Genomic DNA, 27,397 nt, shown 5'->3' on the forward strand with positions numbered 1-27,397 from the left:
TAAGTTTCCGGTTTATATGTCAAAATGTTCAACACAACCTTTTCAGACTCTTTAAATGAAGGGGAGTCAACTCACCAAGCCTTCATGTATGACCTGCATGTAATTTAGTCTTACCGATGTAAAATGTTAACAAGTGGTGACTAATCTGTTGGTAGTCCATCTATCTATTTTTCGAACAGCATGTTCTGTACAGATTCACAGGAGGCTGGAGTCCATCCCAGCACCAAGTACATACAGTAATTAATGGTATTTAGTCAGGGATAAATGATTGTCATACCTCAATCAACTACCAGTCTAAACAGAGCAATGCCTGACTGCCCCCTCTGCTACTGTCTTTTTTTTTTTTTTACCTGAGCCTATGACTCACCTGATAAATATAGGGTGCTGATGTTGCTGTGCATTGATACAAATATAAAATTGGTCTATTAACAAAACATTCTAAAAAAGAAAAAATCTAAATCGGGTTAATTTAGTGTGTTACTGTATGGAAAGAGCAAAACATTGCCGTACAAAACTAGCACTGATGGGATCCTCCTGCAGAGTCAAAGCCTCTCAGATGTCAAAGCACCTTCATTCAACCAGGGGTTTTCTCACGCATGCGCATGGGCGGGAGACTATCTCATCAGGGAGGGGGAAAAAAAGAAGTTCACACACATAGCCACGCCTGCGCGGTGTGCCTCTCATTACAAGCGAAGTTGCTGCATCTTTTTAGGAAGCTACATGCTTTCTTTCGACACCCAAAAGGTCGCATGGTGTCAGGGACGCGCCTAGTCACGGGAACAGTCCGGAGCGCGTTCACGAGGTGCAAGATCGCGCTTTAACAGTGAAGAGTATCTTAACAGCGTGTGGGGATCTAGCCTAATGGTTTACATTGGGTCACAACGACCAGTCAATGATTTGCGCCGAGTATTTTTTGTTTTTTTGTTTCTTGTCCGGCGTTTTTATTTTGCAAAGCTTTTCTATTTTGCACGGGAAGAAACTGACATAGCCAACTCATCTGTATGATAGGGGAGCAGGAGCACACAGTATGGTCCGGGAAACCAGACATTTATGGGTGGGAAATTTACCCGAAAATGTGCGAGAAGAGAAAATCATTGAGCACTTCAAGCGGTGAGTGGAAACACTAATGAAAGATGTGCTGTGTGTGTGTGTGTGTGTGTGTGTGTGTGAATTTTGTAATTTAACGACGAGTGCATGGCCAGCATCTTCCTCTCTCTCTCTGTGTCACATTTTACTGAAGTCGGGATGAAGCAGGAGGTTCCCCCTGTAGCAAAGTCCCATTCGGCAACCGCGCTGTCAGCTCCCCACAAGCACCAACGTTGTGCTGCGTTTCAGCTGAGATTAAAACCAAAACGGCTATAGCGCGCGTCAACCGACCTGCTGGCGGACATATGTTTTTTCTGTTTGTTAGAATTTTGACACGGGTACTAACTTGTATAGCTAGTGATAACTTTACATGTCCCTTTCAATGCTGTGCAGTTGTTCATTCGCCTCAGGTAACCGCTTGACTTTCCCCAGAAACCCATCTTTCACCTGGGCACCATGAAAATAAAACACATTGTTGTTGTTTTTTTTTCTACAACGCTAGCAGCACACAGTAAACAAACTTCAGGCTGCCTGGCGAGCTGCTAGCATCGTAACGAGCCATGCATTTCACAGTCGGCATCTTTGGCAGACAGCATGAAGTCTATCGCCGTGCGTGCGTGTGTGTGTGTGTGTGTGTGTGTGTGTGTGTGTGTGTGTGTAAACCGGGGACCCGGTGTTTTCACGCGATCCTCCGCGAGTTAGTCAGGTCAGCGCTTCCAACCAGACCTGTGCACAAAGTACAGCCAATTAGCACACTACGTACCCACTTCTCAGCGTGCACTGTAGCTGTTGCAAGAACCGGAATCTTTTTGTTTCCAAATGTCACACCAGTCAGTGAAAGCTAAAAGGTGACGCGACATCCACGCTGCAAACATTGTTGCAAATTGGCTGCGATCGAACGCAGCCAATTTGGTGGAGGTGGTGGGGGGTCCGCGTTAACTCGTATGCAACATCGTAACGTTATAGTAGCTACTCGTGTTTACTTTGTGTCCGGCGTATGAACACATAAATGGTTATCTTCGCTACATTATTACCGCGTTTGCCCCCCCCCCCACACACACACACAGCTGCTGACTTGCACAGCCCGCAGCGTGATCTGATTTGAAAGAAAATCAGCCAACACATCGATATCTTAATTACGATATTCTGATCGAGCCCTACTTGTGCTTTTTGTATGGAACAGATAAAACCCATGCACCATGTATGGGCTTTCGGCTCTTTGTTGTCATCTCCGGAGGGAGAGAAAAATGTAAATATGATTTTGTGTGTGTGTGTGTGGGGGGGGGGGGGCTGGCTATCACGGTTGTCTGCGCGCCCTCGCCTCTCTCTTCCCGGCTGTCAAGGAAATAGCAGCCCGCCTCTCCGTCCATATGCGCCGGAGACCAGACCGCTAAAAAACACCAGTCTACCTATAGGCTATGACCAACGTGTAGGCGTCGCCATATCGGGCGAAGGCTGCTAGAATCACCAACAGAAATCACACATGTCTGTTTAAACAAAATTGTAACCGAGAGGCACGTTAGTCTCTCATTATGTATAATATATAAATAAACGGATGATAACACATTTTCCTTGCGCTCTCTTCGGTCTTGTTATTTACGGTAGAGGGATGCAGTGAGTGCACTGCAAACATGGTCAGTGATTCATGCAGCCTCGCACAATAATGGGCTACCTATATGCCGTTTTATTTACATAAGCCCGTATGATGTGCGTAGCGTTATGTTTTTTTTTGGGGGGGGGGGGGGTGACTGGCAGCATGTTATTGCAATAGCGGATGGGGGGCGGCGGGGGAACTGAATCTGCGAGTCGCTTTCAGCACGCTGCCTCAGCTCCAGCGTTAACCCAGAGGTAGTCGGAGTGTGCAGGTGCATGACAGCCCAGTGTGTGATAGAAGTCATTGAAGATGGGGGACGGCAGAATGAGTAAGCAGTGTGAACAGCTTTTCTAAAATGGCGTCGGAGGCTGTTCAATGTTGGGAACTGGCATGCCAATAAATTTATGGGCACCCTACTGTCTGTCCGTCGGAGAATACAGTTTCTTCGGGGGGGGGGGGGGGCAACGCACAAAGATGATAGCAGGCTTTGTAACCCCAGACTGGGCTTGCACATTTGATGTAATTCACTTTCCATCAGTTAATATTAATAATAATTACAATAATAATAATAAAAACAGCAACAATAAAACAATATACCTTATTTTTTGTTAAGTTGGGGGCAAAAAAAAAGGTGGAATAATGTTCTAAATGTAGAATTGAATTAAAAGTAACTTGCTAATAATGCAACAGAAGAAGCTATATAGACATGCATAATGCATTTTGCATTTGAATTGAATTTTTTTAAACCCACACAAAGCAAATCGGTAAATGTCACGTCTCTCCTTTTTGTTCTGCCCAAACCTCATCCATGCGCTTTCCAGTAGCTATTATATTATGAGCGCCCCCCCCCCCCCCCCCCCCCCCCCCTTCCTGGACAACATGCTAATGTCAGAGAATATATACATTTGCTAATGTGCAATGTGCCAGTTGCTGGGTTACTGTTGCCTTGAAAGAAAGTACCACAGAGCAGAACATAAGGGAAGCAAAGCCACCATACCTCCCACCCCCCCCCCAGACACGCACACACACATTCTCTTTGACATCATTTAATAAAGTATAAAATAAAAAAATAAGGTGTCATCGTTTAGGAAACTGCATAATTTTTGCTGTTAATTAAAACTGAACACTGTTTAGAAATTCATAAACACTAAAACCCCATAATTGCAGTTCAAAACCGAGTGATCACCTCCATTGTTTCCATTGTTTTCTCCTCAGATATGGACGTGTGGAGAGTGTCAAGGTCCTGCCCAAGCGGGGTTCAGAAGGTGGAGTCGCAGCCTTTGTGGATTTTGTGGACATTAAGAGTGCTCAGAAGGCTCATAATGCTATCAACAAGATGGGGGACAGAGACCTGCGCACTGATTACAATGAACCAGGCACAATTCCTACTGCAGCCAGAGGGCTGGACGATAGTCTGTCCTTAGGCTCTCGTGCCCGGGATGTATCAGGGTTCACAAGGGCGGCAGGGGGGACCGTGTATGGGCCCCCCGCGTCGCTCCACAGCAGAGATGGACGCTATGAACGCAGACTAGACGGGTAAGTGGACAAAGTTTCTCTGAAGACGGGGGGAAACCGTGGTTTCTTACACCTTACCGCCAAGCATCTTCCCACCATCTATTCATTTACTTGTTTGGGGTGGAGGTGGGGGAGGGGGGGGCGTTCTCAGGTAGACCCGGATATATTCCATAAGCGATGAGAGCATGATTATACAAAAGTGTATCCATTACTTAAAGCAATAGTTTATTCTGTTGGGGATTATCTTTGTGATCTTAAAACATCTCTGTTTGTGAAAAATATGATGCAAAGATTGGATTCCGTAAAATTTCCCAGGATTATTGGAGATTGCTGGGGGGGCAGGGGGGGAGGGGGCAGGGGGGGGGACGAGACGAGAGAGTGGTCCAGCAGCCATCCCTGGGATTCCCCTAATCTGGAGTTACGCGCCCTGCTCGGTGGATTAATGTCACTCTTTTTCCTCATGTAACAAAACAACCAAGAGCACACATTATATGTAAAAAAAACAAAAAAAAACACCATTGTTTGGATTAGTCTAATTTGGTTTTCGATTATCGTGCACACCTCACGGAGGTGTTCACTTCTCTTGCGGGCTGGAGTCACGAGGATAACCTACACAGGATATTTATCCCTCTCTGTTGGATTAACGCTGGCCACACACCTTGAGGATAAGCTATCATGCTAAAGGTATGGGTTGCTTTCTTGGTTCTTTTGTTTTTTTTTGTTTTATTTGGAATCTTATCTAAAATCAGGGCATTACAATTTGAGTGCTGGGAGACCTCTACTGGTGATCTCAACTAAGTACAGACAACATAAACAGTGAGCAAATGACTTCTTTTATTTTTCTTTTTTTTCTTGCCTCATTTTTGTGGAGATTATTTTTACCTTTCGACGACTGAGACTTCCATATTTAACGAGGACCAACACGGACTATGTTTGGATCGTACAATTCAAAGAAGAACGCCGGAAATTGAGACTGAAAAGTAGCAGCTGGAGATAACCTACCTCATGTCTGTGGATTACCGGCTCCTTTCCTGAACGTGGAACTATAATTTAAACACGGATACAAACGCACAGAATCGGTGAACAAAGCTGCACCAATGAACTGCATTTCCCATCGACTCTGCTTCGGTTTGGACAGCAAAGGAGACTGACAACAGACATGAACACCCATGAGCTTCAGAACTGGTATGAATGTTCTTCCACCCTGGGAATGAATACGGTGCTGCTACGAACAAGAATCTGGATTACCATTAAGAGACATGTTCTTTATTCTTAATCTGTCACGGGCAGATTTCCCTCCCTCTGCGAAAGGAATTTGACGACTTTTCTACTGGGCACCAACGTGGAACACCCAGGACTTCACAAATTGAAGATGCAAGACTTCATTTTTTTTCCATCATTGCTGTTGGGGAATCCATTGTGCACTACTTTCTGAAGAGGGACTTATGGATATCATGTATTAATTTCACTGGACTCATTTTCCCCCTGCGTTTGGATCATACGAAACATCCTTCCCTGGATCCGTACATCGTTTTAATTAAAAGTGACACTCGTCTAAGTACAAGAGGACCCTTGCCCTGAAGATGAGGATTACATTTTCTCATGTGAACGATTTTGCTTCATATTTTTTCCCTCTCCACTCAACATTTTTGCCCATTTTTTTTTCTGCTCACAAAGTTCTATCTCCCTAGATTGTATTTGGAATAATAGGTCAAGTTACCACTCTCTCAAAAGGTTGGTATGTCCTGCCCTGTGTATTTTAGCTGTCCTCTCTAACCCCCTAGTTTGAACCCCTGTCTCTCTCCATTTCCCCCACTAACCGAAGTATCCGGCACATAGACTGCTACTACTGCCTGTGTGTCTATATGCCGAAATCTTAACCTTACCTTGTATTGTTTTCCTTTTCTCTTCCTCTGACCTGACCCCACCTTCAGCTCATGTCCTCCTCAGATAAAAAGACCCAGATCCACCATTTCAGCTGTTGTTCAAGGTTTTAAAAAAATAATATAACACAAGGACTGGGCTGTGGAAGATTCAATAGATTCGAAGACTCAAAGATTTGTCACATACTTATATTTACAATATGTGCTGTGGAAAGTGGGGGCGGGGCACTACAATAAGAATAAGAGTAGGAGTAAAAACAAAAAGTATTTTAAAAAAGAAGATAAAGGGATACAATTACAAAAAATAAAGAATATAAATATATTCATGCAGTGTGTACATTTTCTAACGTCTTGAGACAGAATGAAATAACTCTTGAATGAACCTTGAATCTTAGATTGCTTCTAATTCAAGCTTTGTCGAGGTCAGTTTAGGATTCTTTACTTGTCAGTATCTTATATGGTGAACATGATCAGTTGATTAAACAAGGAACAAAAGATTTTTTTTTATTTTATTTTTTTTATCAAGCAAAAATTCCAAACATTTGCACAATTTTCTGCTTTTCTGTGTTGTATATTTTCTAATTAAATATGTGAAGTTGGAAGTCTGGGCTTGTGGTTGGACAACTCAATTTTAAATGTGGCTTTAGGCTCTGGGGTGGGACAAACATGGACCAAAGCACTTTATATACTAAATGATTGATTGATTTAATTAAAAATAATAATCATGATATTCATCAATAATGATAATATTCATTAGTTCCAGCACCAGTATCTTTTGTTCCTGCCTCGCAGCTGCAGTTTTAAAATGTCCTCAGCTTCCTTTTTCTGGGACAAGAGAAGAATATGAATGCGGTATAACCTGTCACAGGGTGCAGATTCAACACTATTAAACTCCTGAGAAATATAACAAATTTAAGATTATTTCTTTGTATAATTTCACTCTTATTCGTGAGTCGGCCACAGTCCTTGTCAGGAAATGTGCAGAAAGAGAGACTACATCCACCCAAAGTCCCTGACTGGAGTTTAACGTCTCCATGTAGGGTTGGCCAATAACACGATAATTTCCCAACGGTCAGAGATTTTTCTCTACCATTTTATACCGTGCTATCTGTGCCTTCTTTAATTTCTGATTGCATTGGACTGTTGAGGGGAGCATTCCAAATCAATAAACCGGACTGATTCATGGCAGTGCTGTCTTCACAGGATGGTTGCTTCAGTTTGATGGATCACCTTAACTCGTAGTTTATTCACTGGATTAACCAAAATCCAGTTCTTCCAATTATTTGGTATATATATATATATATATATCTATCTCATGACATAAAGTGATAGAAGTCCAACCAAGGCTCTGTGGTTTGTGGTTTAGCCTCCAAGGACAACCGGGTGCTCCACAGCTGCACAGTTGAACTGTTAGGATATTTAACATTGAACTATGTATAAATAGTTTTGGAAATGTTGAATTGATATGCATGTATTGCCCCCACACGAGTCTCCCCGTAAGATGCCTTTTTAGCATGCTGCTGGAATGCATCCATATAATTATGCTGTTCCCGTAATCCCAAAACAGTTGATGTGTTCAGCATGCACCAGAGCAGACTAATAATCAAACACTGATGGAAAATCTGCCAAAAAAAAAAAAAAAAAGTCCAACTGAATTATTTTAAGCTCCATGAATAATGTAGAGCCTGTTTTGTGTAAAGTGAAATTGAAGGCTATCTATTGAGCAGTGAGCCTGCGCCACCAAATTAGCATTTTCGGGAGCATCTAGGGGTCAAGGTAATCCATCAATTTCACTGCAGACATCGTTATACCATAGATGTTATTCATGAATCCAGCAGACGGATGATTAAATCAAATGAGATGAAACAGAATTTGCCCCTGACCTGCTGTACTTTATGTATAGTGCAGTGAAATACAGACATAGTGCTAGCTCATCCAACCAATTTATCCTCAACATCCAGTAGACTATGTGCATCCCGTGCACTCTTTTGTTCTCGTGCCCCATGGCAAAGGCCTTTTGTTGGAAAGACTTAATGAATGACTTCCATTTATGAGCTAATACATTGAAGTTGTTCTTTGTCTATAGGTTACATTTATGGTAATGTTTTACACAGAGTATCCACACAACTTAGTGTTCAATTATTGTCACTTACCTTAGGCGTTGGGAGTCGCTGTGGACTTATATTTTTGCACGGTTAAAACAAAAACCTAAAACCTGTGTATCCTTGAAAGGGTTAAAAAAAGAAATGTTCAGCTTATCGGATGAATGAAGTCCATCAAAGTCCTCTCAAGGAAAGCCTGTGAATATGAGTAACACATTCTCAGTCAGTTGTAAAGGTCAGGTTGGGCATTTTAAGAAACTCATCTTATGGATCATTTACCAAAATGCCTTTCAGGGCATCAGTGATGCAGAGGAAGACGCTTGTGCCATATATCTTCAGAGAAATGGCAGCAGCCTCCTGTTGGCCCCTTGTATAACCCACATTAAAGCTCAGACGGGGACCCGTTTCCCCATCAACTGGTCATTTCCCACACCATCCGAAACAATTTGTAGTATTTCTGGTGAAATATCTTTGAAATATCTTTCAAAGTTGTAGCACAAGAAAGTTGGAAAAACTAAAAACATAACGTGAGGAAGGCTATACAAATTGATTACAAATGTTTGCTTGAGATTGAAAACAAAAAGCATTGTGGCCTCATTTTCACCACCAAAGGCTGCTGCTGACGTCTCCTTAAGGAGATAAACGGTTTCAGAAGTTTCCTCGTGTCTTTGATTTATGCTCACCGTTCTTTGTTGGCATAGACGGTTAAGCAGCATGCAACCCAGCAAGCAAAACATTTGCACAGACGGATCTATTCACTGACGTAATTAAAACATCTCTGATGGTCCAAATCAATCAAAGATCCAAAAGGTTTGGATGCCTTTATCAATTATCAGCAAGGGTAATGTGCAAATCCCATTTAGGGAATTGGCTTGATTACCTTCTTTGTCATCTGATATCATGAGCTGAACTTCTAGTTATGTTGTCAAGTTCTATAATACTTTATTCCTTTGTTTGGAGTTGGAAGTAGACATTGGCAGGACATCTTGGGGATGGGAGAAGGAGGAAGTGAGGGTCTTTAAATGTTGCCCTCACTACCTTCTAGGAAGTTGCAGTCAGATAATATGGGCATTAAAACACTAGTCCAACAAGATGCTGTGCACGTCGGTTGGTTTTACCAACCACGTTTACATGAGTTACTTAATGCTTTTCTACTTGGAAAGCTTTGATTTCTATGATTACATAGGCATAGATTATTAACAATGTATTCTTATAGAGTCACAGTAAAAACGCAACTCCTGGAATTAGTATTTTTGTACGATTTGAAAGTAACCTTTTCAAATTGTTTATGTATATTTAAAATCTCAAATGTACTGCGGGGAAGGTTTTTACCATTTCGACAGTTGAGGTTGACCGTTAACATCCGGCACCGTCTTCAATCTTAATATTTTTCCATCCTCTTGTTTGAAATGGACAAAAGAGTAAATCATAGAGGGTTTGTAAGTGTTGTTGAATTAAACCACAAACCGCTCCGTGTTGGAACATCACGGCTAATTTGCTGATTATAATTTCATCTGAATTCAAACAGTCGTAATTGCTGTCCTGTCCCGCTCATTACTGGGAGTTGGGTAATGTGACTGCTGTAATGATACAGCAGTCGTATTACCAAATTAAATTTGTGATTGCTTTATTCAGAACGAAGATGTTCGGGTCTGAGCAGAATGTCCTTAATGGCACCTTTTTCTAACGTCTTCGTAAAAGATGATTTGAAGACCTTTTTTTTTTCCAGGAGAACAAGTGGTGTTAAATTGTGTAACATTATAAACAAAGGGCTCGTCATGAGTCACATCCAAAAACCTTCAACAGAACCTCTCTGATAAATGATCAAATGTCTCAGAAAGTGGCTTTTGTTATAGTTACAAGACCAGAATGACATAACAATCTATAAAAGCATGAATCTCTCATGTTCTTTTTTTATTAAAAGAAATCTTTGTGCAAGTCTTATATCCTGTAATTATACTTTCAAATAATCTGCAGATTTCCATTCCTTTTAAACACTGAATGCATGCCTTTTTGCTAAAAAACAATCTCTTCCGGCCATCCTATGCTTATTGTATTTTCATTATAGTGTGTGCAGTCTACAGTACGATATAGTTATATATCTCTTTGATGCTTGAACTGATAAACCATTGACTTATAACACATCTGCATTCAAAGCAAAGCACTTTTAAACAGTACAAGTGTTGTGTGAACACCTCCAAGCTGATTCGTGAAAGACCCGACAGCCTCTTTGAGGCAGAAGGATCCGATACATTTCATCTCCGAGTCATATGCAGTTCAGACACGCTCGGTTGTCTCAACCAGTTCATCAATTGAATCCCCTTGTAGTTCAGTCTGTAGGCTGGAAAAGATCTCTTTAGATGCTTAGAAACTTCCCTTCTCCAAACACTTAAGTGCCCTGTCTTCCCATGTGTCTAATTAAGTAAAAACCCACCAGAGACACCTGATGATTCTGTTTGCCCAGTGTCTGATGCTAGCGGCTGTCTTGAATGTAACGGTAATATGATGTTCTGTCTTCCTGTTTTGTTAGGACGGCCGAAAGTCGGGATCGGGCGTACGATCACAGTGCCTATGGACACCACGAGCGTCCCGGTAGCAGTTTTGAACGCCAGCGGCACTATGAAACCGACTATTACCGGGATGCAAGAGAGAGGACTGTAAGCACAGCCGGGAGCGGGTCCGGCACCTCCAGCGGAAGTGTTCCAGCGGCGTCGTCGGGAGTCAGTGGACCTGTCGTCAGCGCTGTCGCTGGCAACGCGGGAACAGGAGGATCGGCAGGGGCCACGCCGGGAGGAAGCGGAGGGTCTACATCCAGCGTGGTCGGCTTCTTCCGCTCCCACAGCAGGAGCCCTTGTCGCTTTGAGACGCCAGAGCCTCGCTACGAGTCTCGTACCAGGGAACCCTTTACTTTGGCCAGCGTGGTTCACAGGGACCTTTACAGGGAGGACAGGGGTCGCCGCGGGGAGCGGCCGTACCGCCCCAGCCGTAGCCGGTCTCCGCACTCGACACACTCGCGAAATCCATCCCCTCAGAGACTGGCGAGTCAGGCTACCCGTCCTCCGCGCTCCCACAGTGGGTCAGGCTCCCACAGCCGCTCCTCCAGTTCAGACTCGGTCAGCAGTACCAGCAGCAGTACGAGTGGCAGGTGAGTGACGTTGTCAAGGTTTCTACCCCTGTGCGTGGCTGTTGTTTACCTTTATGTGCATCCCAGTCTTAAACAAGGGCTGGACAGAGCACAGAGTACTTTAAGAAAGAAATCTGCGCTCTGAATGCTGCTTCAAATGGTTGTAATTCTTCATTTCAAAGAATCTAACACTTGTTCAAGTACAAATTCTAAAGAGGAAAAATACCATCTATCTTTTGTTTTTAGGCTAAAACAGGATTAATGTCTCACATTCCCCTGGTAGTATTAAGTGTCTTTGCTTTTATACGACAATACAAACAATATGATATATTCATAGTTTCATGGTATGATTTTAATTTAGCGTTCCCAGTTTTCCTCACATTTACCCGAAAAACGTGTTCATGTGGAGCACTGAAGATTTTGCGAAGCAGGAAAATCATGAAAGCAATGTCACTGGTATGCGTTTTGTATCACTCAGCAAAATCAACACATCATAGGCTGTGACTTTTCTCAACCAAGGCCTGTACTAAGCATGGGCCCGGGGATTTCTTTGTCCAATCAACCAATCAAAAAATGACACATTGACATATTGACTAATATCTGATCGGTTGGTTTGGCCCAGCTTTTGAGCTTTTGCCTTCGTTAAACCGTCTTGCAAAAACAATATTGTTTTTTTACGCACATCAGACTGGTCCGTTATAACTCAATTTTCTGCATTTCTTTTAATAAGGGAGGCTCATCGTAGCTTTCTTTTTAGCTAAAGTAGCCTTAAGACACATTGTGGTGCAAAGCCTGTTGTGTAACATTAATTACGTAAACTATGTAACCATGTCCGAGGTGAGATGCATAGGAGTTATTGCTGAAATGGTGAGTTTACGATATAATTATACAAACGCATTCAGCAAATCATTGTAAATCATTTATTTTTCTGTCAGCGACTACCTGATGGCAAATAAAGCTCCATCTGTCTTTGTGGGGATGTGTGTTCATGTCGTGACGCTCTGAGGTAAAGCTTTCAGTTCTGATGAGCTATCGTTGTCTCATTTCACTGTGATCGGCTCAGCTGTTACAGAGCTATGAGACCAGTGGTGTGACTGGGAGAGAGGATTTAGAGTATTCTTTACGGGTAAATGAAGTGGGTTTTTCTTGTTGTAATCTCTCTGTAATAGCATCTTTTAGGACTCGATGCAATATCCCCAGCACATGTATATCGGCTGTATTGAACACTGCAACGGAGTTGTCGTTTTTTTAAAAGTAAAAACAAAATTTTTGCAGTCAAGCAAAGGCGTGCTTGTGGATTTTATTTCGACCACTGGTTAGCGGGGAGTATCAAGAACACTTTGTAGCTCAACTTCCCTCAATGCAGAGGCTGTGGTTTCTAACATTAACCGTTTCAAGATATCATATCTCCTAAAACCATGTCATGTCTGTTTCCTCAGCAGATACTGGATACGTTTTTTATTATTTTAAAATAGTGTCAATAAAGACAATAACAACATGGCCAAACTTCACGTTCATGGTTTACTGTTTTTCAGCATTTGAACTATGCTCCACCCATCAGGGGACACAGATTGCATAGGATTTCCAATTCAAAATTTGTAAACCTTTCAACCATTCTGTGTGCAAATTTCTTTATTCCCTTTTTGTATGAGTGAACTTTATACTCGTGAATCTTTCAAATGACAAATCTGCTTTTACAAGGTTGTTGACTGAGTAATTGATTGCTGGTAGGAGTCAGAGCCTGGAAAATGACCGTTGCTGCATGTAACAGCTGTAATGACACACATTTTGGGTTGTTCATTACCGCTTTGGATTAAGTTGAGCTCTACATGTCTGTCCACACAAACTGTGGCTGTCACTTTTGGTATGCCAGTGGATCTGGCCTCAGCTAAATTATCATGTTCAATTCAAAACGGAGCTATATTTGTTTTGCTACATTTGTTTATATTTGTGTCCAGGTTCTTGTGAATGTGTTGCTATTTATTAGTTGATTTGGGTTCTTGTTGAGTCGTAAAAAAGGTTGGGATAATCAAATTCAAGTGAGATCTGCAGTTTTAGAAACATAAGCGTGTCTGTCCACGGGATTTACTCCACTACATGAATGCACTTCACCCCCTCGCTCCAGTTGTTTATTTTCTGTATAACCGCATCACCTTTGGACACAAAAAGCAGAGTCGACAGCTCTGAGTGGCGTGTAGCGACACATGTGGTTTCAAGAGGTAGTGCTCTGTGGGGAATTTCAGGAGACGGCTGGTATATTTTTTTTCCGCTGCCTACCTCTCTGTGTGTGTGTGTGTGTGTGTGTGTGTGTGTGTGTGTGTGTGTGTGTGTGTGTGTGTGTGTGTGTGTGTGTGTGTGTGTGTGTGTGTGTGTGTGTGTGTGTGTGTGTGTGTGTGTGTGTGTGTGTGTGTGTGTGTGTGTGTGTAATGCCCCCCCCCCCCCACCCCTCCTCCGTGAGATCCAGTTGGAACTGGAAATTTCTGGCCAGTGCTGGCTGCCTGCCCACTCCCACAGGCCAGCCTCCGTCAGCAGCACTTCCGGGAGTGTCTGAGCACAGGAGGAGAAAGTGAGAGGGAAACAAACAGCAGAGGGCTTTGAAAGCCGAGACAGGCATGGGAACTGTTAGAGTAAAAAGGTGCCCAAGGCAGCCATGAATTTGCCACTGACGTGCAAATCCATCTTTTTATACTGATTACCAGATGATGATGATAAATTGGGGAGAAAGAAGGTGTTTTTCTCCTCTTCTTCTTCTCAGCAAGACGCATTCGCAGTGCATTGCATGATTATGCAAATGCATCACTATATATTACATTTTCAAATGTGTGCATACTATTGCCTGTTCAATACTATATATAATTTAATCCTCCTTCCTTTGCCTCGGATTGGTCAAAACAAACTCATTTTGTCACCGTTTGAGTCACAAAAATGACATTTTAACTGCTGTTCTTGTCATTGAAGTTTTCAACACATATCCAATCTATGAAGGATTTTTCAGAGGCAGAGCATTTTGCACTTACAGTGTTGCGCTGCAAAAGGATTAATCTGTATACAGTATAAATATTATAGCAATTCATGATTTTAATGAGGTAGAAATATCAATAACTTCAACATATATCAATAATAAGGCAAAGGCAACAACCAGTTACAGTAACAGAAACTGACAGACTGTGAAGCTTGCAACAACATCTAAGTCCATGTTTCTCTTTTGCTTCAGTGATTCCAGCAGTAGTTCAAGTGATGACTCCCCGGCGCGTTCAGTGCAATCTGCTGCTGTTCCAGCACCCTCAGCACTTCCTTTATCCTCCCTCGACAAGGATGAACCCCGTAAAAGCTTTGGTATCAAGGTCCAAAATCTTCCTGTGCGCTCTACAGGTTAGTTATAAGGTGCTCCTATGGTGCGCAACTACAAATAGCTTTTTTTATGCAGAAATAGTAGTGCATTGTATTTCTGTTTATCCCTCAAATATTGACACATTTTATGAAAAAATCAATTCTTTAGTATTTAATAACATGTTACTTTTTCAATAAATACACTTAATAAAACATTTGATTGGTTTACTACAGATACGAGCCTGAAGGATGGTTTGTTCCATGAATTTAAGAAACATGGAAAAGTCACATCTGTACAAATCCACGGAGCTTCAGAGGAGCGCTACGGACTTGTCTTTTTCCGCCAGCAAGAGGACCAAGAGAAAGCACTCGGAGCATCAAAGGGGAAGCTTTTTTTCGGCATGCAAATTGAGGTCACCGTCTGGAATGGCCCTGGTAAGTTCTGATCTTTTAACTATATTGCAGCACAAACATGAAACGTCAAAACGCACCAGGTTCGAATGGGCACTTGCTGTATTTTTCAGAGACTGAAAGTGAGAACGAGTTTCGGCCCTTGGACGAGAGGATAGACGAGTTTCATCCAAAGGCCACACGGACATTATTTATTGGAAACCTGGAGAAGTCCACCGCTTACCATGACCTGCTTAACATCTTTCAACGCTTTGGAGAAATAGTGGTAGGTTAATGCTGTGAAGTAGTTGGGAATATCTCCATATAGTCAGTGGTTACCATGCTGCATAGTTTGAGATGACCATGCTTAATGAAAGCCTCTTTCTTTTTTCATTATTGTGCAAAGGACATTGACATTAAGAAAGTGAATGGAGCCCCACAGTATGCCTTTCTACAATACTGCGACATTGCCAGTGTCTGTAAGGCTATAAAGAAGATGGATGGAGAGTACCTTGGTAACAATAGATTGAAGGTGAGATTTATCACGTTCATTTAATTTTACATTTTGCCTTAACTACCACATTATTGTCTTTCACAACCATACTAGTATTATTTATGAGCATGATTTATGTAAACTGTTCTTTAAGTTTTTGGACGTTGGATCAAATATTTGCAATCTTTTCATTTTATCCTTCCTTTTTCAGCTGGGCTTTGGAAAGAGTATGCCTACTACGTGTGTTTGGTTGGATGGATTGGCTTCAAACACAACTGAGCAGTTTCTTACTCGTCATTTCTGCCGCTATGGACATGTTGTCAAGGTAAGTCTGTTTTTTACCCCTTACAGTTGCCCATTGTTTACTTTCTGGCAACATGGGACTCTATTTCCCTCTGTTTTGCACAGGTTGTATTTGACAGAATGAAAGGAATGGCCCTTATCCTGTACAACAACATTGAATATGCACAAGCTGCTGTCAAAGACACAAAGGGATGGAAAATTGGGGGCAGTAAAATCAAGGTAAGTGGAAAAAAACGTTGCTCTCAAATTTTGCTCTGTAATGTTTTTGTGTTCTGAATGCCTGACATCTTGTGTCTTACTCTTGGTTTTTTTTTGTTCAGGTGGACTTTGCCAATCAGGAAAGTCAGATGGCGTTCTATCGTTCAATGCAGGCATCTGGGCAGGACATTCGAGACTTTTATGACATTCTCTCTGAAAGAAGGTTTGTGTAGTTTCCTTAAGGAATAATAATGTTGCCTTAATACTATCTAGTGTTAAACATTATTGATGCCAAAGTGTGAGGAAATGATCTCTTGGTTTTCGGTTTTATTTCTAGGGATGAACGACGACCTCCATATGAGTTTCAAGCAGAAAGACCGTATTACGAAAATGTACGAACACCAGGAACATTTACTGAAGATCCACGTCGCAAATACCCTGCCAGAAGTCGGGAGTTCTTTACAGAATGGGACCCATATCAGGGAGATTACTATGATCCACAATACTTTGAAGCCCCCAGTGAATATCGAGAATACAGAGCTGACCCTTATGAGCAGGACATTCGCAAATACAGCTATTTGCAACGAGAACGTGAACGAGAGAGGGAGCGCTTTGAAACAGATCGTGGACGTGATCATGGGCGGAGGACCATTGAGCGTAGCCAAAGCCCGTCTCACGTTGCCTCTCGTCGTCCTGCCAGTCCTACCGCATCTCCTTCGCTCTCTGAGAGGATACCAAGTGATTCAGATCGTCGTATTTGTTGCCGATCTTCTGAAAGAAGTGGTAGCTGCAGTTCAATCTCCCCACCCAGATTTGAAAAACTTGAAAAGGCACGCACTGAAAGGTATAATAAAACTGACAAACTTGAGATGGATCGAGTCTTTGAAGTTGAAAGAGGGAATTTGGTTGAAAAAGAGAAGCGGGCCGGGCGTAAAGATCGAGGGGACAAAGACAAAAGTGAGAAGCAGAGGCTTAAGAAGCTAAAAGTTGCATCACCCATTATACAAGCATGTGAGACGGAACTTGAACGAGATGGTAGCCCTGAGTCAGTCCTTCAAAGTAAAAGCAGTAAAATTCCAAAGGAAGGCTCGAGCAAAGGAAGGTTAGATCTTCTGCCTTGTGTTGTGCAATTAACGCGTGTTAAAGAAAAAGAAGGAAAATTGATTGGTCAATCTGTCCAAGAAAAACAAATACCGAGGGGTGGGAGTGACAGTCCTAGATTGGCATCACCTTCAGCTGACCAAAGGAGTCCTCCATTCTGCTCAGAACCATCAAAAACTGATATCTCTAAGCATGTAAAGGTACCCAGAGATAAAAATATGCACAGTTTAGTGGAGGTTATTGACAAGGATGCAAAAATCAAATCCAAAAAACATGGGAAATCTGAAATGGGATTTGACAGTTGTATTTCTGTAGATATTGACCGTCTGGCTGCAAGGAAAAGGCGTTTTGAAGACTCTGGGAAAACTGATAAACAGAAGAGAACTAGCGAGGAGGATGTTGGTAAACCTGGACTTCACAAACTATGGAACAATGCTAAAGAGACGGACTTGGATAAAAATCTTTTGATAAAAGGGGTGCATAAAAAGGAGCACCACAAGGATAAATGTGTCCGAATGGTTTCAGTTAGCAGTCCTAAAGATGGACGAGACTGTGAAATCAACTCTGTAGGCTTTTCTCTGGAGCAGCAGTCACGGCTAGGGGAGCTGCCTGAAGATTCTACAGATCAGTTGGACTCTCCCTACCGTAAAATGGATTTCGCAGGATCAAAAAGTGAAAACAGTTCCAGTCTCACAAAGATGTTAGATGATGACAGCTTTAATTTGGATGAATTAAAAGAACAAAAACAGGTTTTGTCTGAAAACGAACAAGGGAGAGAGAAATGCAGGGACTCAAATGACGGAGATGAACACAATGTGCACATTGACCAGAACATTTGCACAAAACAAATTGAACAGAGTAGATGGCTCCGACCTAAGCTTGGCGATCCTGATAAATTAGTCAAGTTTGAAAGCCCAGCAAGTACTGAGACTCATGACTTTGGAAAGGATTATATCATGCATGATGTTCCAAAATCAATTCAGGATATGGTCAATGATGAATGGTCTTCCAGTAAAAGAAAGAAAGTAGAGAATTTTGGCTTTGAAATAGTGACTGCAAAAAGACAGCACAACTTTCCAAGTTCCCAAAAGTTGAATGAAGACATTTATCAGAGTATAACATCCTCAATAGGACATGGTCACTTTTGTGCAAATGAGGATGATGACACTGCCCAGATTTCTGTGTCAGTTATAAACAAAGACAGAAAATCTCCAACAACAGACGAGAAGTTTTCACACACGGAGTCATTGAAAAACAGTTTGGGACTGACGCACTTTCACTCTTCTGACACTGAGCTCCCAAAGCTTAAGACAACCTTGCTTGGCTGTGATGAGGAATTGATGCACTGCTGGGAAAGAAGGATAAAGTCTGATTCACTTAGAATGGATATGACTTTCCCCAGTGATATTGCAAAACGTGAAACCATCCACAAACGCCTTGGCCAAGATTTGGAACCTGGAGAAGTGCAGTCTGATTCAGATGAGGACGGAGAAAACAAACACGTCTCTCCCAAGTCCAATAGTTCCTTGTCTTTTATCCTTAATGAACGTGACGAGAGGATGACAGACCTGAAGCTTTCAGGCTCATTGGAAAAGAACAAGTTTTATTCTTTTGCATTAGATAAAACTATAACTCCTGATACCAAAGCACTTCTTGAAAGAGCTAAGACACTGTATTCCTCCAGGGAAGATAATTGGTCCTTTCTCCCTTCACGTTTTCCAATCTCCCACAGCTGTTCAGATAAGGACAAGGTAGAGCTAGCACCTCGACCTATTCCTTCTTGGTATATGAAAAAAAAAAAGATTCGTACTGACTCTGTTGAAAAGCTGCATGATAAAAAGGAGGAACTTAAGCCACAGGACCAAGAACGACAAGACCTGTTTGCCTCTCGCTTCCTGCACAGCTCAATCTTTGAACAGGACTCCCGCCGTTTGCAGCATCTTGAACGTAAAGACCAAGATTCAGAAACTGGAGTTGGTAGGCCTTTTGCTAAGCCAGGTGCTACTGAGGCACAGCCTGAATCTGGAGTAGGTGACATGCCACAAGAGCCCATAGTGCTTTTCCATAGTCGGTTTTTGGAGCTTCAACAACAAAAGGACAAAGACCATTCTCCACCTGATTCTGAGAATGATTCGATAGTGGAGATTAAAAGGGATGAAGGGCAGAATAGTGATAATGTGCTGTCTGATAAGGAATCTGAGCCAGTACTGAAGGTTGATCACAAATCAGCTAGCCCCCCATTAACCATGTTAGTTTCCCCATTTGCTTTTTCCCCAAAAGAAATGTCTTCACCAGAAAAGAAAGAATTGTTAACTCCATCCTCAGATCAACCTGTTTCATTTGTCAATGAAGAAAAAGAAGAGCCAGTTTCTGAGGTATCTCCATCACATTCTTTTCCTATGGAAGACTTCAAGCCAGGTGCTCCTAAGCTCACCATAACCCCTCCAGTTGTGCTTTTGGGGCCAGAAAATGAAATGGAAATAAAAGCTGAGTTGATAGAACCCAAAACAAAAATTGGAGATCGTTTGGCAGTGGAACATAATCCTCTTGTGGAAGATAAGCCCCCCACTCCTGGTGCTTCCCTAAGGGGTTTAGAGAGGAAGACTGCAGAATTCACTTACTCTGACTATCCAAAGATTGAAGAAAAAACGGTAATTATTAAGATGGAACCTAAAATAGAAAATCAGGAAACAAAACACTCTGAGGAATCTCAGAAAACTGAGACAGATTGTGAGGCATGTATGCCAGAGCTAGAGGCTGAAATAAAACCATTACCAAATCGCAGACAACCCAAGAGTAAAAGGGCAAAACCACTGTCAGTATTGCGTACTTCCCAACCTTCTGAAATTGTTGCCACTGAGAAACCTGCAACACGAAAGAGTGAACGGATTGACCGAGAAAAACTCAAAAGGGCCTCATCTCCTCGGGCAGAAGTACCAAAAGTGTCTGTTGAGTCCAAAGCCACATCCAAGTCACCAATCCATGCATCAGATTCAGAGCAGAACCTTGATTCTAGTTTGATCCATGGCAGAACACGCCGCAGGAATGTAAGATCAGTCTATGCCACACTACATGAAGACGACCAAGCTGGTAAAGAAGTGGTTGAGTCAGCACGCTCCATGCGCAAACGTGTTGCCGATAAAGAACCAATACAGCAAGATGTTCCAATTCCACATACCAATGCAAGGCGAGGACGCCCACCTAAAAGAGGGGTCAAACGAGGTGAAGATGCATCGCCAGTTAAGGGGGATCAGCAGAAAATGATGGAAGAAGGCACAGAGGTCAAAGAGACCTCCACTACTGTAGAGGTTGTGAAAGCCTCTGAGGGATGGCGTTCACCCCGCACCCAGAAAGTGCAACAAACACAACTGACATCACCTGCTCCAGTTAACAAGAAAGGAGGTAGAATAGACAAACAGTCTGGTAGCACTACAGTGCTAGCTGAACAAGCTGATCTGGCAAGTCTTGATGAGTCAGAACTTAATCCCAAAGCTGATTCTGAATTGTTTGTGAAGTTATCAGAAAAGGTGGAAAACGAAAGCTCACAAGTGCACAGAAAGGAAAAAGAGTTAAAAGATTCTGGTGTAAGGAAATCTACTGATGGGGATATTGAAAAGGTAGACACCACCTCCTCTGAGAGTAGACAACAGCCTGAAAAGAATGTTAAAATGAAAACACCAAGGCTGAAAAGAAATACCAAGCAGGTCACTGAAGATAAATCACACAGTTTAAAAAATCTAGAGATCCGTGTAAGCGTTGATGATGTAAAAGGTTTACTACGTTCAGGGGATGATGAGCTTGATTCATTTGAAGCGCCCACCATTACGCAAACCAAGATAGTAGTAAAAGAGAATGAGGAAACAAAGATCATAGGCTTTCCAAAAGAATCAAAAGAACTTGACACACAGGATGAAGAAGACACCCTATCAGAGTCTGACCTCCCTTCTGATCCGGCAGCTCTCTTAGCACGGCAGATGGAACTAGAGCAGGCAGTTGAAAATATTGCCAAGCTTACTGTTGATCAACTTCCTCGACCATTTAAGGAACCACCTTCAGAGCAACCTGCCACATTGCCTCCTGTCATAGTGGAGCCAGAAGCTGAGGTTGAGGAGAAGCGAGCTAATCCTGCAAGCGAAACTGAACTGGCAGCTGCTATTGATTCCATTACAGCTGAAGAAACATGTGCAGATGCAGAAAGTTTCACAGCTCCTCCTACTTACACTGGTCTTATCCCTACCCCAGAATCATTGACATCTTCCTCCTCCAATGAGATTATGGATCCGGAAACACACATGGTGATCAACAATATTCTTGCTGCAGACTCAGATGATGGTCCTGTGACACCCACCCCAAAGGGGCTAATGGCAGAGTCTAAGGCAGCTGAGGATGCCCCTCTACTTGAAACACCCAAGAAACCAGGCAGAGTTAGAGCCAAAACCTTGAAGAAGTCGAGAAGTCGCAAAGGTGCAGCTAATAAGAAAGGGGATACTTCTGAAGAGGTTTCACAACCAGAGCCCTCCCCAGTCAAGTTACCAGAGTCTATCCCAGAAGACCCAAAAACCAACAATTCAAAAGCAGCCACTGTTACAGCTGGGGCTACTGCGGCAGCTTCTGTGGTCACTGCCGTTGCAACTTGTAGACGTGATGTTACAAGTGCTATAACTGTAGACACGCCCAAAGAGGCAGAACAGCCTGAAGTTGAACAGCCTGTACCCAAAGAATCTGCCTTTCATTCAGGCACAAGCAACATATCAAGTAGTAAAAAGCATCCCCAAGCAGAGGAGCCATCTACCCCTACTCTTGCCCCTACCCGCCCAAAACCTGTATCTCACTTCAGTGTACCCCTGCTGCGGCCTGCCAAAATTCTACTTTCGCCAGACTGGCCTCCTAGAACTGAAGAAAGTAGAATCTGTGTTGCTCCTTCGTGTCAAGTTACAGTGGTAACTCCTTCTCCACCAGCATCAATTGCACTTGCAACCCCTTCAACAAATCCCCCAATGCCTCCTGACACAAAGGCCTCGGATATTGACCCTAGTTCTAGTACCTTAAGAAAAATCCTAATGGAACCTAAATATGTTTCTGCTTCAAACAGCAATTCTATACCTACCACTATGGTGACCTCTGTACTGTCAGATCCTTCACGGATGTCAGAGAATGAAAATCCCTCTGATTTTTTGGGTTCAAGACAGTTACACCCTGAAGAGAGAGCACCTTTACCCCCCCAGCCTATACACCACAAACCCTTTCCACTGACAGAGTCCCAACAAAACTGTGGAGAGAAGATCCAGCATACAGTTATTTCTCCTGCTACCTCAGTAATAAGTCGAATTCCAATGCCTTATGATACAGAGGAAACTCCACGAATTTCTCTAAGCAACCGCAACATTGGCCTGTCTATTCCCAAGCAAAAATTTAGATCAAACTCTAATGAGAATAATCGCTACCATGGCATGGATATTGTAGAAGATGTGACTAGAGGGCGCTCTGTTGTTGAGACCACTCCCTACAGTACAGGCACCAGTTCTGGCCTAAGGGTCAATACATCAGAGGGTGTTGTTGTTTTGAGTTATTCTGGTCAGAAAACCGATGGACCTCATAGGATGAGAGCCAAAATTAGTCAAATCCCTCAAGCGAGTGCTGGTGATATAGAATTTCAGCAATCTGTCTCCAAATCTTCAATAAAGCAAGACCCACTCATCACATCATCCCAGTCCCCTACCCCAAAAGTAACCCCAACTCCCACAGCTTATGGGCACACAGGGGTTCTCTTGACAAGCCATTCTTATAACTCTCAACCTGTCATATCCAGTATGAAGCAGGAGGGTATGGGGTGTGACAAATCTGATGCCCCGTATCACACAGCGTCCCAGGGTGGCGTTGTAAAGATGTACCAACAGCCAGTTAGTTCTCCTCAAGTCTTGATGTACAACCAAGCTGTGATACAGCAGCAGCATGGCAAGAGAGGACTGGGGTCTGAACCTCTACCCAAAAAGATGGACATTGGGAAAGCTGTTCAGCAGTCTAACCGTAGCCCAGTCATGAGCCCACACCACCCATCACTATCTGGAACCCGCATGAGCCCCAGCCCTAGCATACCAACTGATCGGTCAGCTCTACACCTAAAGCAAGAACCCCATTCCCCACGAACAGCCGTTCACTCTCCTTCACACTTTGTCAAAGCCTGTCCCCCAAGCAGTTCTCCTAGAGGCACCTCTGTCGTTCTAGGTCACGGCATACCATCAATTTCCACATATCATTCTAGTATGCATCACCCGCACCCGGAACAGTCCTCCGTCATAATTCAACCTCACAGTGTCACTCAGGCAATGGCTCATGAAGCCAGAATGAACACCTCACCAATATCTGCGATAACCTATGGCAGGCGAGGTGACTCCCTGTCTTCTTCCCACCCAGGGCCTCCACAGCGCTCAAACACGCCTCAGCCTAATGTCATCCGAGATTTGGTACTGCAGTCCCATTCAAGTCCCAAGGGTTCAGTATCGGGTAGCGGTGGTAGCAGTATAAGTGAAGAAGACCCCAGACACTTTAACCAAGCCCTTAGTAGACCGTCTGTGCCCCAGCTGCAATCAGATGTAATGATGATTCACAGTGATCACCGAGGACTCCACCCAAGCATACGTATGGACCAGTACAGAGACATGCACCAGCGCATCCTCATGCACCAGCAACTGGGAGAGCAGGTCGCTGTAGAGGCAAGGCAGTCACGCACTTCAGAGACTGGAACGTCTTCAAGCAACATCTCTGGGCCTTCAAAGAGTCCTATAGTGGGAAAGACCATTGACCTTTCTGCAAAAGAATCTCTCAAACAACTAGAAGGAAAGATGATACATCCACCCTCCAATGAAAGTAGAATCAGGGGAGTCCATGCATCTTCTCCTGTCCTGGTGTCTCCTCACCCACATGGGGTTCAGCTGATGCATCCAGGAGGTGCAAGCTCCTTTCCAGTATATTGTGACATGCGAGGCTTTCCGTCCCAGTTTCCAGGGCATCCTTCATCGGGACATAACCTGGCTAACCAAGGCATTACATCTTCACAGGTCACTTGATATGCTTTTGTTATTTACATTTTGCAAATATTTCAGCATTTTATAATAATTGTATTTCATAGATCACGTACAAAATTTACATTACTCTTCTTATTTGGTATGTCTCTAAATCAGGTTCCTCCGGAGCCTGAGCTTGGTCACAGGGGTAAAATGTCTCAGTCCCATGTGGGAGGAAGTGGTTCCAAACCTGAAAGTTCCCATCTCCGCCTTGCTACCTCTACGGACCTCTCGCACATTTCCCGAATATCACGGGACACAGTTTCCCCCTCATACCAGTCTCCCATGACGTCCCCTATGAGTCTTACTCATAAGCCAGATCTATCTCTACAGAAAGGCCCTACAGCCTTCCTGCCAACACCTATGCCAGCAGTACCCCAATCAAGTTCTCTAAACCTCCGGCCTGATGCTAAGTTGGAACATTCGGGACATCATTCCGTTGACATGGTGCAGCTTATGACGGTAGGACGACAGATTGACCAGCAATGTCATCATATATGGAATATGTTTTCAAGACTATACCAAAGAGGAAATAGGTTTAAAACCCATTTTCTGTTTTTGTTGTACAGAAATATCCTATTGTATGGCAAGGCCTGTTGGCACTGAAGAACGACCAGGCTGCCGTCCAGTTGCACTTTGTTTCTGGCAACACCGTCTTGGCCCAGCGCTCCCTGCCGCCCACAGAGGGAGGTCCTCTACTACGTATTGTCCAGAGGATGAGGCTTGAGGCTTCCCAGTTGGACAGTGTGGCACGCAGAATGACTGTGAGTATTTTTAGTTTTTACTCCCTCTGAAATGTTGGGTGCTACATTTTGGATGAATTTATTTAACAAGATTGATTAAATAGAGATTTATTACAAATTCATTGATTTTCCGCCAATAACCTGATTAACACCCTGTGGGATGTGCTTTTATGTTTACATTTATGAAAAAGGCTTATCATTCATGGCAGGTGGACGATGACTACTGTTTGCTACTGGCTCTACCCTGTGGTCGAGACCAAGAAGATGTCCTTGGGCAAACCCAAGCCTTGAAAAGTGGCTTCATCACCTACCTGCAAGCCAAACAGGCAGCTGGCATTATCAATGTGCCCAACCCTGGCTCTAATCAGGTCTGTAGTCATTTCAACTTTCTCTACTTTACCTCTCTTTTTAAATTGTGCCTGTGTTTCAAACTCCTCAAGGTCATGTCTCATCATGTTATTTTCATTTTTTGATTCGCAGCCAGCTTATGTGGTGCAGATTTTCCCGCCGTGCGAATTCTCGGAGTGCCACCTTTCGCGCCTAGCCCCGGACCTTCTCAACAGCATCTCCAGCATTTCCCCTCACCTCATGATTGTCATTGCCTCTGTTTAATTACCTTCTTTTTTGCTGAACAAAGCCAACACCAGCCCCTTTGGAATTGCCCAGTTTTGTAAACTGGAATTGCCTCATATTTTTATGAGTTTGACTTTAAATAGAATTTTATTTAGCATGCACTCACCAATTCTCCACCAAGTCCTTAAGTCCCTCAATGACATCGAATTCCAAAAACTATACCTCTACAGAGAAGGATCTGAAGGGTCGAACAGGATTTTCGATGATCATTTCTGGTTTATCATTTCATTTTTGCCATTTTTGGAGGTGTTGTGCAGCATTTCCTAATTCATAGCACCTATAAAGCTATGAATTGAGGCCTTCCTGTGGGATATTTTTTACCTTCATAAAAGTGATTGTGATAATTTTTTTTAAAGACAAACAATATGGGAAGTCATTGCACTATGTTAAGGAAAAAATTGTGAACTCTGTACAGATTTGAGTATAAAAAGATACATGTCATGGAATTACTCTAGTGATCAGCCATGCTTGTGCAAGATGAAAGAAAATCATTGCCTGGAAAATGATCAAGGATCATTTCAGCCTGATCAATCATACTGCTTTTGCTCCTTCACCATCAGCCAACTTCTACACCATTTCCGGACTCGACTCTCCATCCCGAAGTGTTGCCTACCCCAGGAACTCGACAGGGGACGTTTAGAGTTGTACAGTTACACTCAATGCCTCAACAGGGGACTATATAAAGAATATTTAATTTGTTTATTTTTGTTTGCATCTTCTTTAAGCCTATTGTGGACAATTGTGAAACTGTAAATATTATAAATATTTAAAGACTGAAGCAATGTGGAGAGACCAAGTGAATTATTTTACAAGACTGATCATCAAATGTTTAATTTTGTTTTCGTTCTATTTGTTTTCCTTTGGGCAGGGGCAAGAATGGGAATGGTGTGAAGGATCTGTACATGATCCAGTAGTGATATTCAAGGACAAATATTTTTAAAAATTGATTCTGTGCCAAAATGTCTTTTGCAAACGCTCTGCACACGCAATGTATCTAAAACAAAAATTGATCAGAACCTATTTTCATATGTGACTTTGTATTTTGCCACTCTGACGGCAGACTTGATTCCTTTTTTTTTGGTATTGTTCATCAACCCAACTCTGTTACTACAGTGCTTTTACATTATGAAGTTGTATCCTCATTTTGAAGGAACCATTGTATTGTAGGGGTTGCATTTCTGTTCTATTCCTGTTCTCCTTCTCCCTGATATGGTCCTTTACTGCCCCCTCCTGTCTGAAAATCATCCTCTCACATATTAAGAACTGAATCCTGAGGTCATATAAGCCATGACTTCATAACAGATGTGCTATAGCATGCTTTATTTTCAAATCTTAAAGGGTAAACAGAAATCATAAGTAAAGAATGTGACTTAAACTTGATATCATGCCGCTATTGGATGTGTTGATCATCTGTTTCCATCCCTCCCCTTAACTGTGTTGAGCCAAGCTGTAAATACTAATGTCCTTAATCTGTGCTCTTGTGTATTTTTCCCCCCCGTCATAATTGTCTGTCTTCAGGGTCTTTTATGTTTGTTTTGTGCAACAAAACAAAAAGCAGTCTGAAAGAGACGGGCGATGAGGTGAAACCGATGCTGAAAGTAAAACCGTGCTTGTCAGTTTTGTGTTGTAAATATTTCTATGACTGCAAGCTGAATACTCTCATGGTTATGTTGAAGGCACTTATAATTTTTGATAAACAAATGAGAAGAAAATACAAAAAAAAAAAAAACTTAAAACGGTGATTAGTATGAAAACTGTCTTTTGATCAATCTTCATTTTGAGTGTATTTTGCTGTTCCTCCATGAGGACATTTTAAACTGTAAAATAAATGGTTGTTT

General features: G+C 42.7%; 1 protein-coding gene across 2 annotated transcripts; it reads left to right on the forward strand.

The window, feature by feature from the left end:
- Positions 1-926: 926 nt before the first annotated feature.
- spen (spen family transcriptional repressor) lies at positions 927-27,397 on the forward strand. 2 transcript variants are annotated; one of them, XM_079171734.1, is made up of 15 exons: positions 927-1,110; positions 3,896-4,216; positions 10,711-11,325; positions 14,519-14,676; positions 14,869-15,069; positions 15,159-15,310; positions 15,431-15,556; positions 15,729-15,842; positions 15,926-16,039; positions 16,141-16,241; positions 16,356-24,177; positions 24,301-24,645; positions 24,753-24,947; positions 25,118-25,294; positions 25,407-27,397. In XM_079171734.1, exons 1-15 carry the CDS (start codon positions 1,028-1,030, stop codon positions 25,536-25,538), a joined length of 10,656 nt encoding a protein of 3,551 aa, XP_079027860.1. In that variant the 5' UTR covers positions 927-1,027; the 3' UTR covers positions 25,539-27,397. The 2 variants fall into 2 exon arrangements, with proteins under 2 accessions (XP_079027860.1, XP_079027861.1); XM_079171735.1 differs by having other exon boundaries at positions 25,136-25,294.

Source organism: Pholis gunnellus (genome assembly GCF_910591455.1).
Source record: "Pholis gunnellus genome assembly, chromosome: 2".
In the NCBI taxonomy this organism is placed as follows: Eukaryota; Metazoa; Chordata; class Actinopteri; order Perciformes; family Pholidae; genus Pholis; species Pholis gunnellus.

Excerpts from the sequence above, each read along its gene's own strand:
- spen (XM_079171734.1), top strand. The coding sequence starts at position 1,028 with ATGGTCCGGGAAACCAGACATTTATGGGTGGGAAATTTACCCGAAAAT. Across the intron at positions 15,557-15,728 it reads TTGGTAACAATAGATTGAAG|CTGGGCTTTGGAAAGAGTAT; the intron begins GTGAGATTTATC and ends TTCCTTTTTCAG. Across the intron at positions 16,040-16,140 it reads TTGGGGGCAGTAAAATCAAG|GTGGACTTTGCCAATCAGGA; the intron begins GTAAGTGGAAAA and ends TTTTTTGTTCAG.